We start from the raw sequence: 13,495 nt of genomic DNA, 5'->3' as shown, positions 1-13,495 counted from the left end.
CTCGTTGTTTCAGTTATTCATCACGTGTGCTTGAGCCATCAGTAACCCTTGATATTTCAATGTCTAACAATGAGAAAAGGCAGTTTGAAATTTCAGTATCAAAATTCCATCATCTGAGATATGTGGTAGCAACAGTTTTAAAAGAAATGGCATTACTGGAAAAGAAAAGAATTTTCAAAATGTCAGTTCCATGACAACGAATATGTGCAAATATTTTCTCAAATATTTAAAGAACCATTTCATGTCATTTTGAAAGTTACCTGTGAACATTGAGATTTTCTTAAAGAGGTAGTTATCGCGGGCAACTCTTAGGGAGTGGTGTGATTCTTGGACAGTCTGGTATGTCATTTAGATTCAACTTTATGCGAGGACTCGTGCAGAATGCAAGTCTCACTGTTTGTTGTGGATTAATTTGTCAACAGAAGTACAAAGATGAAAATTTGGGGAGATTTTTTCAGAACATTGTGTTAACCTTTTAATTGCTTATATTATCATAAATAAATGTTCTGACAAGAGTGTTGATGCAGAAATTGAAAATTTATGTGAACAAATAACATTATTAAAAAGTTTTTTGTGTCATAGCAATGTACACTGTTTTTCTGCAAGTAATAAATATGTTTCATAAAATATTTAACAATGTTTATTAGGTTGCTAGAAAAAATTTTTCACTTGGTGTTCAGTAATTCACATTTAGACATGTTTTGAGATGAACTCATCATCAGAACAGTGTCAAAAGATTACAAGAGTCATAAGCGAATAAGTAATAAAGATTTTCTGAATCATAATTAACAAAAAAAGTTTAAAACATACAAAGCAAACCTATGAACATAGAAGAAAGGTGGAATTCTTGATACACAATTCTATGTCGTGTGACCTAACCATTCCAGAGTAAAATTGAGTGGGAAGTGCATTACAAGCTAGGAAGTTAACAGAAATGATCTCCAGATGGGTAAGTACATGAGTGAAGTGTCACTACCAGTGACTAATGAAAGTATGAAGAAACAATAAGATACAAAAGAATAAATACTCAACAATTTTTAAAATAGAACCCAGCAAAACGTACTAGAACTATCGTATGTTTGAGTAAGTCATCTTCAAAAGGCAAATTTAAGGTAAAAAGAGGCAGTAAAAACAAAACACTGTATAAATAAAAAATGGTAAAAATACAAAAAGATTACAGCCAAAATGAATGGGCATCATAAAGATATGTGGTAAACAAAAAATGGAAGTGGGACTGCGGGACAAAAAGGAATACTATTTTTATAGATTATACAAAATTACACACAACATGGACCATTGTAATGCTTGACACATTAAAAAACAATTTGCTCCATATCACCTTAGAGCAGTGTACCAAACATTACAATTTATTTTCCAAATTTTGTTACAATAAATGCGAGAGAAGGGGAAATGGACAAAAGGAAGATTCAAATGATAAGACGGATTAACAACATGCCATGTATATGGAAAGCACAATGTGTGAAACAAAAGGGTAAGCAAGTGCATAAAAATATACCAGGTGCATAAATGAAATGAACAATGAAAGTATGTATGCAGTAATTGCACCTTCCATGCAGGTCACAAGTCTTTTGAGAGTACGTGCTTGGCTACCATGGGTCCCCAGCCTTTGCATCTCTACTTTCTGTGCTGCAAGCCTCTATTTCCACTATGCCTTCCGCCCGCCCTCCCCCCCCCCCCCCCCCCTGCTTTTACCTCAGACGATCTTTCTGGCCTAGACCCCACTTGGACCTGGTACATGATTTAGAACCCTGGTTTTCCATTTCACTTCCAGCACTCCCAACACCTTTACAATAATAAATACATGGTCCCCGTTGTTAGCGATCGCACTGTTGGTGCCTGAGTTGAAAATTCCCCATGTATGGCAAGGAGTATGTGCCCATACTGGGCCACGGGGACTCTGATAAACTGAGTAGTGGCTGGATAGCCAATGCTGAGTCTGGGTGGTGCCCATGGGGAGAACCCCTGCTCGGAGTGGGTGGCACAATGACAGATGACTTGAATATGAGGCGGATGAAGCTTTCTCCCACCGTTGGTTACATGGCCCCACCAGTCTCTTCAGAAGGAAATAACTCATTCAAAACAGAGATGTATGACCCCAAAACATTTCTTACCATGGCTATGCCAAGGGACAAGCAGAGAGATACTGCCCCAATATCTGGTTTGTACAAGGACAGATGGGGATTATTTTGGCCATAAAGACTTTATTCTTTGTAGAGACTATAGGGAAGTTTCAGTGATCTCTGAAATGAAGAGTGGGTCAGTTTTGATTAAAACAGCATCCCCTGCCCAGTCACCGGCATTGCTTGCTTGTGACAAGCTGGGGAGTATTCTGGTGACCGCCACTCCTCATAGTAGTCTAAACCATGGTTCGAGGCATCATTTTCCATTGTGAACTTTTGCATTCTGATGATGAGTTAAGTGCCAACTTTGAGCAACAGGGTGTGCTCCTTGTCTGTTCTAGGCAGCCAAAGGGCTATAGGTTGCTACAGCGTCCTCCATTTTGGCCTTTGAGGGTGATTCGTTGCATGAAAAGGTCAAGGTGATGTGATGGTATACTGAAGTAAGGTGAAACTGTATGTCTCTCCCCTCCCACCCCCTCATGCAATGCTTCAAATGTATGAAATTTGGGCACATATCTTCACATTGTGACGCTAGCCCAGTCTGTAGGCATCGCTGACGTCTGTGCACGTAAATATTTCTTGTGCTCCTCTCCCATCTGCATCAACATTTGGGAGCAACATTCTCCCTGCTCACCAGACTGCACTGTCTTTCAGGGAGAGAAAAAATACAAAAATATAAGACTCAGGACAGACTAACATACCAAAAAGCCAAGAACAAGACAGCGTCATATGCTACAGGTATGACGACATCTCTCTCTGCCAACAATACTCCCTTCCATTATGCATCCTACAGCAAGCCCTCAGGGCTGCTAGACCATGCCTGCCCCCTGATGGTTGGGGGCTCTCCTCCTGCTGCTTCCACCACACCCACTTTTGTAACAATAGCCCCCCACCAACCAGGGCTGCTGGTTGTAGGGCTTAACAGTCTTCTTCAGTCCCCGAAACTAATTCAGGGAAGCCCTCCCAGTCACCCAGCCTCCCTAAAGAAGAGAAAGACAACAAGAAGTCTTGCAAGATAAAGGAAATTCCAGTGGCTCCCACGCCACTGAATCCCTCATGTTCTGGTTCTGTGTCCATGGCAGTGATCCTGGTGGTCCTGAGACTCCAGATCTCACCACACATCTTTTCTCAGGTCCTGTTTGTGTTCATAACATCACCTTTGAACCAGTGGTGACATGTGACACTGGTACATAACCTGCCCTTTACACCCTCATAGTATACTGATAGCATGATTCTCCAGTGGAATTGTTGTGGTTTTTTCCACCACTTGGCTGAGCTATGGCATTTCGTAAGCTCCTCCCCCGCATTCTACATTACCCTTCTGGAAACTTGGTTTCCATCAACATGAACAACTGCCCTCCATGGCTACTGGGGACATTTTAAGAATTGTGCTGATTACGATATGGCATCAGGTAGCGTTTGCACATTTTTGAACTGTATATATAGCAAACTTATGCCTCTTGATACAACTTTGAAGGCTGTGGCTGTTTGGGTAAGGGCATTTCAGGATTTTACCACCTGTAATGTTTGTCTCCATCCTGATGGTGGAGTACCTCAGAATGTACTGTCTGCATTGGTTTCTCTTTCCCCCACCTTTCCTAATCTTGGTCAACTTCAATGCCCATAACCTTTGTGTGGTGGAACCATGATCACTGGCCTGGTAAAGATATTGAAAACTTATTGGCAAATCTCGACCTCTGTCTCTTGAATACTGGAGCCTCCACACACTTTACAGTGGCACATGGAACTTATTAGGCCATTGATCTTTCCATTTGTAGCCTTCGTCTTCTTCCATCCATCCACTTGAGGGTGCATGATGACCTGTGTAGTAACAACCACTTCCCAATCTTCCTGTCCTTCCCTCATTGTCACTCCCCCACGCACATGTCTAGATGGGCTCTCCACAATGCTGACTGGGAGGCTTTCACCTCCACTGTTGTTCTGAGCTCCCCACTAAATGGAGGCTTTGATGAGGCTGTCCAGAATGCGACAGCAGCCATTCTATTGACAGCTGATGTAGTGATCCCATATTCTTAGAGATCCCCCGTCAGAAGGTAGTACCTTGCTGGAACTTGGAAATTGCTGAGGCCATTACAGATCATAGTGGGCTCTCCAGTGTGATAAGTGGCATCCATAAATTGAGACCCTCATTGCCTTTAAACGGCTCCGTGGCTGGGTCCACCACTTAATAAAACGACGGAAGCAAGAATGGTGGGAACAGGACATTTCAACCATTGGACATCATATGCCTTCTTCGCAGGTTTGGACGAAGTTCAGATGCCTCTATGGATACCAGTTCTGTGTAGGTGTACTTGGTATTTCCTTGAACGGTGCTATTTTCACTAACTGCGGTGTCATAATCGAACATTTTTCTGTGCATTATGCTGAACCTGTGCGTCTGAGAACTATAAAACAATATGAGAGAAGGAAAGTTGCTACTTACCATATAGTGGAGATGCCATTAAGGCCCTTGTCAGCAGTACACACACACACACACACACACACACACACACACACACACACACAAACAAACAAACTTTATATGCTACTGGAGATTTCTAAAATACTGTTAGAGATTTTTCTCAACCAGTAACCACTGACATTTTTTGCTCCTGGATTAGATTTGTCAGTGTCCCGGAATAATGAGAAAGGAAACAGAAGCTGCTGAACATGTGGGCAATATTATTTGAGCTTCTACAATGCAGTAATCTACCCTTAATTTTTAACATACAGAAAGATTTGTTTTTTAAATATCTGTTCATTGTATAAATTTTCTGTTGCCGTTTTTGCTTCCTTGGAGTGTCATCATCATCAAACACCATACAGAGTTTTCTTTTAATTTTTCTCGCAGGCATTTCTATGACTTCTTTCAGGTTTGGAAATGCTTTACACTTTTGTGATGTTATGATGGTTTCTGCCATAAGATGACTAGCTGCAGTGTATGTTCTTCTTGATGTACTCACATTCAGTTCAGGTGATGGCAGGTTAATCTTCTCACTAGATCCCTCTCATACTGCTGAAGAACCAGTGTCAGAGGAACTGCTGTGTGCATAAGCTTTTGTTCCCTACTGTACACAAATGATTTCTCTTCAACATGAGAACCGCACAGGAGTTTCTTGTGCAACTTTTCTGGATCCATATCTAGGAATTTGACATTTCCTGTAACAATAAGTCTCTCAGAAAAATGTAAAATATATATTTGTATTTCATTAATCTCTTTGGTAGCTCAGTAATGTTGGCTTTATGAAAAAAATTCTTTCATTGAGTATTTGCTAACAGAACTCATTATTTTCAAGCTTTCTTGGACTAATTTAAGTACTTTGATTACTGGGTCGTCATATAATTTAGCATGCATTCCAGAGACTGTTCTACATTACATTTCAGTCCTTACATTCTGGGAATGTTGTCTCCACTACAAGGATATTTTAAGTTTGGTTAACTCTAAGCAAACAGAAATGAGGCAGGCTATGTTCTCTCATGTGCAAATGGTAGTTGGATGCGAGCAAACAACATTGTTATGTTTGATTCATAATTCACTTCTAATCTCTTCTTCTACACTTCTGCATTTTGTAAGTGAAACAAACCCTGTCTTTAACGTTGTTTTCCCTTTAGTGCTTAGCTGCTTTCACAGCAAGAAACAATTTACTAGCGAATGCATAATCTCAATGTTTGCAAAAGCTCATGAAACGGACACCAAATAATACAAAAGAATGGCAGATAGCACTAATGTCTTCCTCACCTGAGCCTGGTTTCCACCGTAGTGAGGTAAAAACAGTGGCCGAGCACGAGAAAACATTTCATTGTGTTTGATATGCATTAACTGGTGTTTGCTCATGTTCAGCTAGTTGTTGGTCTTTTTGCAAAGTATCAAAGGGAGCTTGCGTCCTCTCAGATTTGGCACTAGTATCCTCTGCTGTTGTGTGTGTGAACAGCTTTATGGTGATTGTCAGTAATTAATGCTCTGATTTTAAATTTCCTCCTCAAGTATTAGGAGCCAGCAAAAGGCATCAGGCCATCAGCCAACATATGTGCAAAGTTTTGCAATAATACTAAAGAATCTACAGTGCAGTTTAAAGTGCACTGCCTCGATGCATTTCATGATCACATAAAAATTCAGGCACCTACATGCTTATTTTGCTCTTCTGTTTTGCTTTCATTGTCAAAAACAGCTGCAAGAACTATCTCAGTGTCAAAGATTTACATCATAGAGTGCTGTTATTCCAGAAAGGAATCTTCCTGGCAGATTAAAACTGTGTGCCAGGCCAAGGCTCAAACTCAGTACCTTTGCCTTTCACAGGCAAGTGCTCTACTAACTGAGCTACCCAAGCATGACCCATGACCCATCCTCACAGCTTTACTTCTGTCAGTACCTCGTCTTCTACATGGCACAAAATTTTAGTATACCAGGAAGTTTTGTATAAGTGCACACTCTACTGCAGAGTTAAAATTTCATTATGGAAATGTCCCCTAGGCTGTGGCTAAGCCATGCCTCTGCAATACCCTTTCTTCCAGAAGTAGTAATCCCCCAAGTTTTGGAGGACAACTTCTGTGAAGTTTGTCAGGTAGGAGACAACATACTGGTAAAAGTAAAGCTGTGAGGACGTGTCGTGAGTTGTCCTTAGTCGGTAGAGCACTTGCCTGTGAAAGGCAAAGGTACCGAGTTCGAGTCTCGGTTCAGCACACAGTTTTAATCTGCCAAGAAGTTTCGGTGCTGTTATTGTGTGAAACCTGTGTGAGGATTATTAAAAAAAAGGGGGGGGTGGAGGGGTGCAGTGTTAGTAGAGTTGGCACGCTATGCCCATTCTCTCCTGTGTAACCACTTGTTCGCAGGTACACACAGATGGTAGTGAACGCCAGTGAACCATCTGAATGCTCATTCACTTTTGTTCGCTTCCATTCACTGTGGTATAAAAGAGACTTTACACTAGTTCACTCACATCCACTTCCGTTCGCTGTAGTGTGCACCAGGCTTTAAGATGTGCAAATGATATCATATGATGGTTTTTCCTTGGCTGGGGACCACAGTCATAATATACTTTTCAAATGAAATCATTGCTGCCATTAGACTATAAGTTTTTACTATTCATTATTTCACTTTCACCATTTCAGCTATGGAGCTATTTTCATGTGCAAGATCACAACTAAGTACTGCTCCTTAAATTACATTGTTTATCAAACATTGCCTCATTATGCCTTGCACTTTGTTCTCTGTGTGTTTTATAGGTTTCAGTTTTCACCTTGCACTTAAAAATGGCTCTACAGCAGAAATGGGAGTAGTGAAATAAATAAATGTCAAACAGCAGCAATGATTTCATTTAAAAGTATGATATGGTTTTTGTGCAGGAAGTGCAGTTTCCATGTTATACTAACGTGAAATATTGACAAAATTTGGACAGTATCGAGTGCTTATGGCTCTTTATTCTTTATTCATACACGTAACTAAAATATGCATTCATCTGAATTCAAAACCCACATATGTTACCTTTCATCATCTTTGATGGGAAATATGAACAATTTAAGTTCAAGACTTGTCAACCTGGCCCTTCCACAGCACAGTGACTCAGTCAACTAGTGATGCTATCTTGGAAACAGCTGGACTTCACAGCCACCAGCCATTGGGAAGTAACTTGGGGCTGCTTTTGGTCAGGCAAAGGTATCACAAATTTCACCAAATGGAGTGCCACCTAGTTGTTGATGCCATTAGTAATTGTGTAAGGCTGTTGCCACCTGGTTGTTGTTTCTGATGAGGGTTGCCTGCCAGAGCAAGTGCTCGGTCATTGGGTGTCTTATGTGATCTGGGCTTTGTCACTGCCTTGACGACAAGCCAGATAAATTTAAAAAACTGGGGGTATAAAAAAGTCATTGTTGCTTGTGCAATGGTTTCTACGTAGGCAAACAGGAAAGGGCTTTATGGCTAGATACAAACGAGAGCACGAAAGTACTACATGTTGAACCTAAAGGATGAGAGCTCAGTATTCTGAGCAGCTGGAAATTTATATTCATCATGCTGCTAACCCTTCTGCAGTTAGACAGGTCCTGCTCACCAATAGCTTTCTTAGTATTTTTGGCAGATTGTTGATGGCACAGCCTTTGTCTGTTCGGAATGGTGCACTGACTGCCTACATATTTCTACTGTTCGTTTCATTTGTGCACCTGGTATATTTTTATGCTCCCATTGCCCTTTCACTTCACACATTGCAATTTCCTTCTGGTCACCCTTTTGTTGATTTCCCTTTTCTTACTTTTATTGCAACAAAATAAAATTTTAATATTTGGGTATATTGCTCTAGGGTGATATGGTGCATATTGCTTTTAATATATCTAACATTATGTTGATTCAAATTGTGTGTAATTTTGTATAATCTGTGAATATTTCCCCCTTTTGTCCCATTGTTCCGCTACCTATTTTTTTCATTTAGAGTGTGTGTGTGTGTGTGTGTGTGTGTGTGTGTGTGTGTGTGTGTCTGCACGTGCGCGCATATGATGCCCCCTTCATTTTTGCTGTAATTTTCTTGGATTTTTTACAATTTCTTATATCTATAAAGTGTGTTGTTTTTACTACCTCTTATGCCCCTAAATTTGACTTTTATGGCTTTTGAAGATGACTGTTACTCATGCATATGAATTTCTAATATTTTGTGCTATGTTACATTTTATATATTGTTGAGTATTTATTCATTTACACTTATTGTAATTATCAACATAATTGTTTCTTCGTGCTTCCATTAGTCACTTGTAGTGCCACTTTACTCATGTTCTTATATCCTCTGGAGGTCATTTCAGTTAGCTTGTAACATGCTTCACACTCAGTTGTATTCTGGAGGGTTTAGGTCACACACACACACACACACACACACACACACACACACACACACACACACACGCGCGCGCGGGCGCACACACACACAAGAGTAGCCTCCAGATGAGCTTCCCATCTCTTCTTAAGATGCCCAACATTTCTGTCCTCATGAGATATATGCTTTATTTGTATATTAATTTAGTTTTCGTTCATCTGACATTTTTTTAAGGAGCTTATGCTATTTCTTTCTGTACTCCTATTATCTGAAGTACATTATTAATGTCCAGTTAATTTCCAGATTCACTATTCTCTTTCTGGTCTATGAGCTTGTAAGCAGCTAGTGCTTTTAGGAGTCTCATCTTCTGCTTTAACCATCCTCCATTGACAAGCAGTTAGTCCAGTTCTGTGACCCATACATCAGAACTGGAATGGCCATAACATTATAAAATTTTAGCCCTGTCTCTTTCCTAACTTTTCTGAGGGGAGTGTGATTTAAAGTACTTCCCAACTATTGGAATTTTTGGAATTTGAATTCTTGATCATTGGGTGTGATATGATATCTAACATCCCAGGGATTTGAAAGTTCCATCGGTTTATCATCAATTATTATTTTTGCCTTTAAATGCTCCTTAACATGGAATGCTATTATCTTAGTTCTATCTTTTACTCTTCCTCCCATCTTATGACAGCAATGAGACAACTACAGCTGACCATCAGGAGGCTGGATGCTCTGGTTTTAGGTTTTCATCAGGAAAGACTGTGTGTGTGTATTTTAACAATGCTTGTCGAAATTTTAACCAACCAGAGTTCACAGTGGGGGACAATATTTTACATTTTGAGGACACTCAGTGCTTTTTGGACTTACTGTTTGACTCGAAATTACTTGGCTCCCACACCTGAAAGAGTTGCGAACAAAGGGTTTCAAATGATTGAATATTTTGCAGTGCCTCAGCACAAAGTCGCGGGGAACTGATAGGTCCCACCCCATACAGTTTTATAGGGCATTTGTCAGATCATGGTTATATTACAGCAGCATGGTTCATGGATCAGCTCATATTTCCTACCTCAATTAGTTGGACTCTGTCCACCATGGGGGCATTCGGATATCAACTGGAACCTTTCAGAGGGCCCAGTTCAGAGTCTGGGTGCAGAGGCTGACGTACCACCACTCTGGATTTGGTGGCGCCGCCTCCTGGCTCAGCAGACACTGAAAATCTCAGGGTTGTTCAGTCATTGGTATTTAGTGCGGTCCAGTCCAACTTTGAGCTGCTCGTCAGGAACCGGCCCCATACGACCAAGCCATTTGGGATATGTGCAATGGACTGTCTCAAGTATCTGGATATATTAGACGTTAAATGCACAGCCAGGAATGGAATAAATTGCCACCTTGGCATCTTCAGAGGCCCAAAGTGATTTTAAGTTTGACCCAGTATGAGAAAACTTATACTCTTCATTACATTTTTACAAATCTGTTTTCTTCAATTTGGAGTACGTATTGTAGTTTTATCATTATTTATATGAATGAATCCCAGCAAGAGAATACTTTGTTTTTCTGCTGTTTTCACTGATATGGTTTTCAAGGTGCACCTTCTGAAATAATTTACAAATTATGATGCGGAGTTGTATGGTATTATGATGGCACTGGAGTGGATTCACTGGCATCACCGTACAAGGTTTCTCATCAGTTCCATCCATTACTCTGTACAGCGGCTCCAGCACTGTGGCAAGGATTTTATATTCTGCTGTGTACCTGTACACATCAGGACAGAACAGCTGAGGAAGCATGTTGGAATGGTGTTGTATGTCAATGTGCCGTCACCTTGCACACTGTCATCAGATTATCTGACAGACCAATCGTGCTTCAGTGGGAAACTGAATGGTTGGAGGTGGCAGAAAACACTGTGATCACTCAAATCACCCTCAAAGGCATGGCAGACCTCATGCCAACCTCACTGATGGCAGGAAGTGCTGTTCACCAGACTGCACATAGGACACAATCCTTTAACACACAGTTTCCACCTCCAGCAGAAAGATGTGCCACTTTGTGAAGTTTGTGGTGTGTCACTTCCAGTTCAGCATATTCCCTTTGTCAGAAAAGTTCCAGGACAGGTTTTTTAATTTCTGAGTTTACAGTACTAAAAAGGAGCAAATAACATTTTTTTATGTTACTTGATGTGTGTGCATCCTTGAAATGACCTTAGCCATATTTCCACGCAAGTTCACTAGGTGGCAGGGTTGTGCTTAGCAACACACTGTCTGAGTTCTTGGTGCATTAATTACTGTGACACAATGAATGCAGATTGTGAGCAAGGATTGAACATTAAGTTCTGCACGAGACTCAGAAAAATCCCTAGTAAAACGTGGACAATGATTAAGCAAGCATATGCAGATGTGACACTTTCAAGAGGGTATGTTTGTGAGTGGCACAAAAGGTTTCTTGAAGACAGAGATTCAGTGCATGACAATCCCAGAGCTGGTTGACCATCTACAGCACATACTGATGTAAACATGAAGAGTGTAGCTCAGTTATTGCAAGAAAACTGTCATGTAACTGTGCGTGTAATATCAGGTCAACTTAATTTGAATCCTGATGTGTATCATAAAATTTCACAAGAAGATTTAGGGAAATGGAAACTAAAAGCAAAACTCATCTCTCACACAATAACAGACAAACAGGTAGAGGGAAGACAAAGAATTTTTACTGAACTACTGGACAGTCAGACGTGATGACACATTTCTGTCAAAGATTATTGCTGGGAATGAAAGTTGATGCTCCCATGTGACCTTCACATGAAGCGTCAAAGCGCAGAATGGCGGAGCGGGCCACCATCCTAAAAAAAAAAAAACCTTTGAGAACAAAGACAATGTTGACCACATTCTTTGGTAATAAGGGACTAGCTCACCGTGAGTAAGTTCTTCCAAGTCAAACAGTGAGCCAAACTCTTTGCATCAAAGTCTTGAAACATTTGAGACAAGCAATTCAATGACAATGCCCTGATTTGTGACATTCTCAAGACTTGGTCTTACTGCATGACAATGCCAGACCTCATACTGCTTTACCTGTATTACTGAGTATCTGGTCAGACATTCTTCATTGTCATCCCACATTAGCCATATTCACCCAACCCCTCACCTTGTGATTTTTTTGTTTCCACAAGTGAAAAGGTGACTGAAAGGAAAGCGTCATCAAGATATCGCAGACATCAAACAGGCTGTGAGAAATGAGCTTATAAGCCTCACAGCTGAAAATTTCCGTGCTTGCTTCAAAGACCTCCAGAAATCAGAAATGTTTGCAATTGTGTATAGATAGCCAAGGGAGATACTTCAATAGGAAGTAGGATCATTACTTGGTAAGTGCAATTTTCTATTCTTTTTTTTTCCTTAAAAACAAAGCCTGTCCTGGACTGTTTCTGACAAAGAGAGTATTTTGGCTACTTGTGCCTTATATACTGACATTAGTACAACCTCCAGTTTTGCTGGAGATAGGCTCACTATCTTCACTGGCACTAATGCCAGTGTTATTTGCATTCTGAAATTTTGTAAACTGTTGGGCCTCCATGACCAGCAATTATGGTGGCTGAGGCAACACAAAAGTTTTGTTTTTTACCAAAAAATTCATGATTAAGCATTGAGGTGTGAGTTGGAGCATTATCACAATGCAGTTTGCACAAGTGGTTTTGCCACAAAGTTTGTCGTTTTCTTCGGATTACTTCATGCACATAACTTCCAGGTGATATTCCTTACTGACTGTGTAACCATAAGGAGGGAACTCATGATGCACTATCCCACTGTAATGGAAGGAAACAGTGAAACAAACTTTCCCATGTGATTGAATGTGTAAAATTTTTTTCAGTATTAGCTATTCAGCCAGTTTTGATTGAGTCGTTGGGCCTTGGTTTGACATCATACCCATATACCCACATTATGTCACCTGTTATAACCTCCTTTAAAAATTCTAGATCATTTTCGACTTCGTTCAACACTTCCTGAGCGATGTCTACATGACATTGTTTTTGGTTAAAAGGCAACAATTTCAGAACAAATGTTGCTGCTACATATTTCATGTCCAAAACATCTGAAAAAATTGCTTGGTATGAGCTAAAGGATATGCCAACACATCACCCTCTCTGATGGTGATATGGTGATTTTCCAGAACCATTTTCTTTACTGCTACTACTATTACATTGTCGTCAGTAATTGATGTGCTGGGGCATCCAAGACAGTCATTGTCTTCAAAATCTCCTCGACCCTCTTTGAAACATTTATACCACACGTAAAGTCTTGTCTTACTCATAGTAGATGTGCCAAAAGCTACAGTCTACATTTTGAATGTGGTGCTGCACTGTATCCCATTTTTCAAGCAAAATTTAATGCATATTCCTTGATCCGTCTTTTTTGAAAGTAAAATTTCGCTGAGCCCTCAAAAACACACACAGCCTTTTTGACTGCCAACAATAAACTAAATATTCAAAACAGCTGAAAATGTAAACATACATCAGAAACATTTAGCAACAAGGGAATTTTTTTGAAAATCGGATGTATAAAGCCTGCGGAA

The 13,495-nt window shown here is 40.3% G+C and overlaps 1 protein-coding gene across 2 annotated transcripts in view; it reads left to right on the top strand.

Moving 5' to 3' along the window:
- LOC126470239 (COMM domain-containing protein 5-like) overlaps positions 1-629 on the top strand; it is an 82,201-nt gene extending 81,572 nt beyond the window's left edge. For both annotated transcript variants that reach the window (XM_050097940.1, XM_050097941.1), the window contains exon 4: positions 14-629. In XM_050097940.1, coding sequence (XP_049953897.1) covers positions 14-194 — 181 coding nt within the window. In that variant the 3' untranslated portion in view covers positions 195-629. The remainder of the gene's footprint in view (positions 1-13) is intronic.
- The last annotated feature ends 12,866 nt before the right edge of the window (positions 630-13,495 follow it).

This window comes from Schistocerca serialis, chromosome 3 (assembly GCF_023864345.2).
Source record: "Schistocerca serialis cubense isolate TAMUIC-IGC-003099 chromosome 3, iqSchSeri2.2, whole genome shotgun sequence".
Lineage (NCBI taxonomy): Eukaryota > Metazoa > Arthropoda > Insecta > Orthoptera > Acrididae > Schistocerca > Schistocerca serialis.
This window is presented reverse-complemented; position numbering and strand designations above follow the sequence as displayed.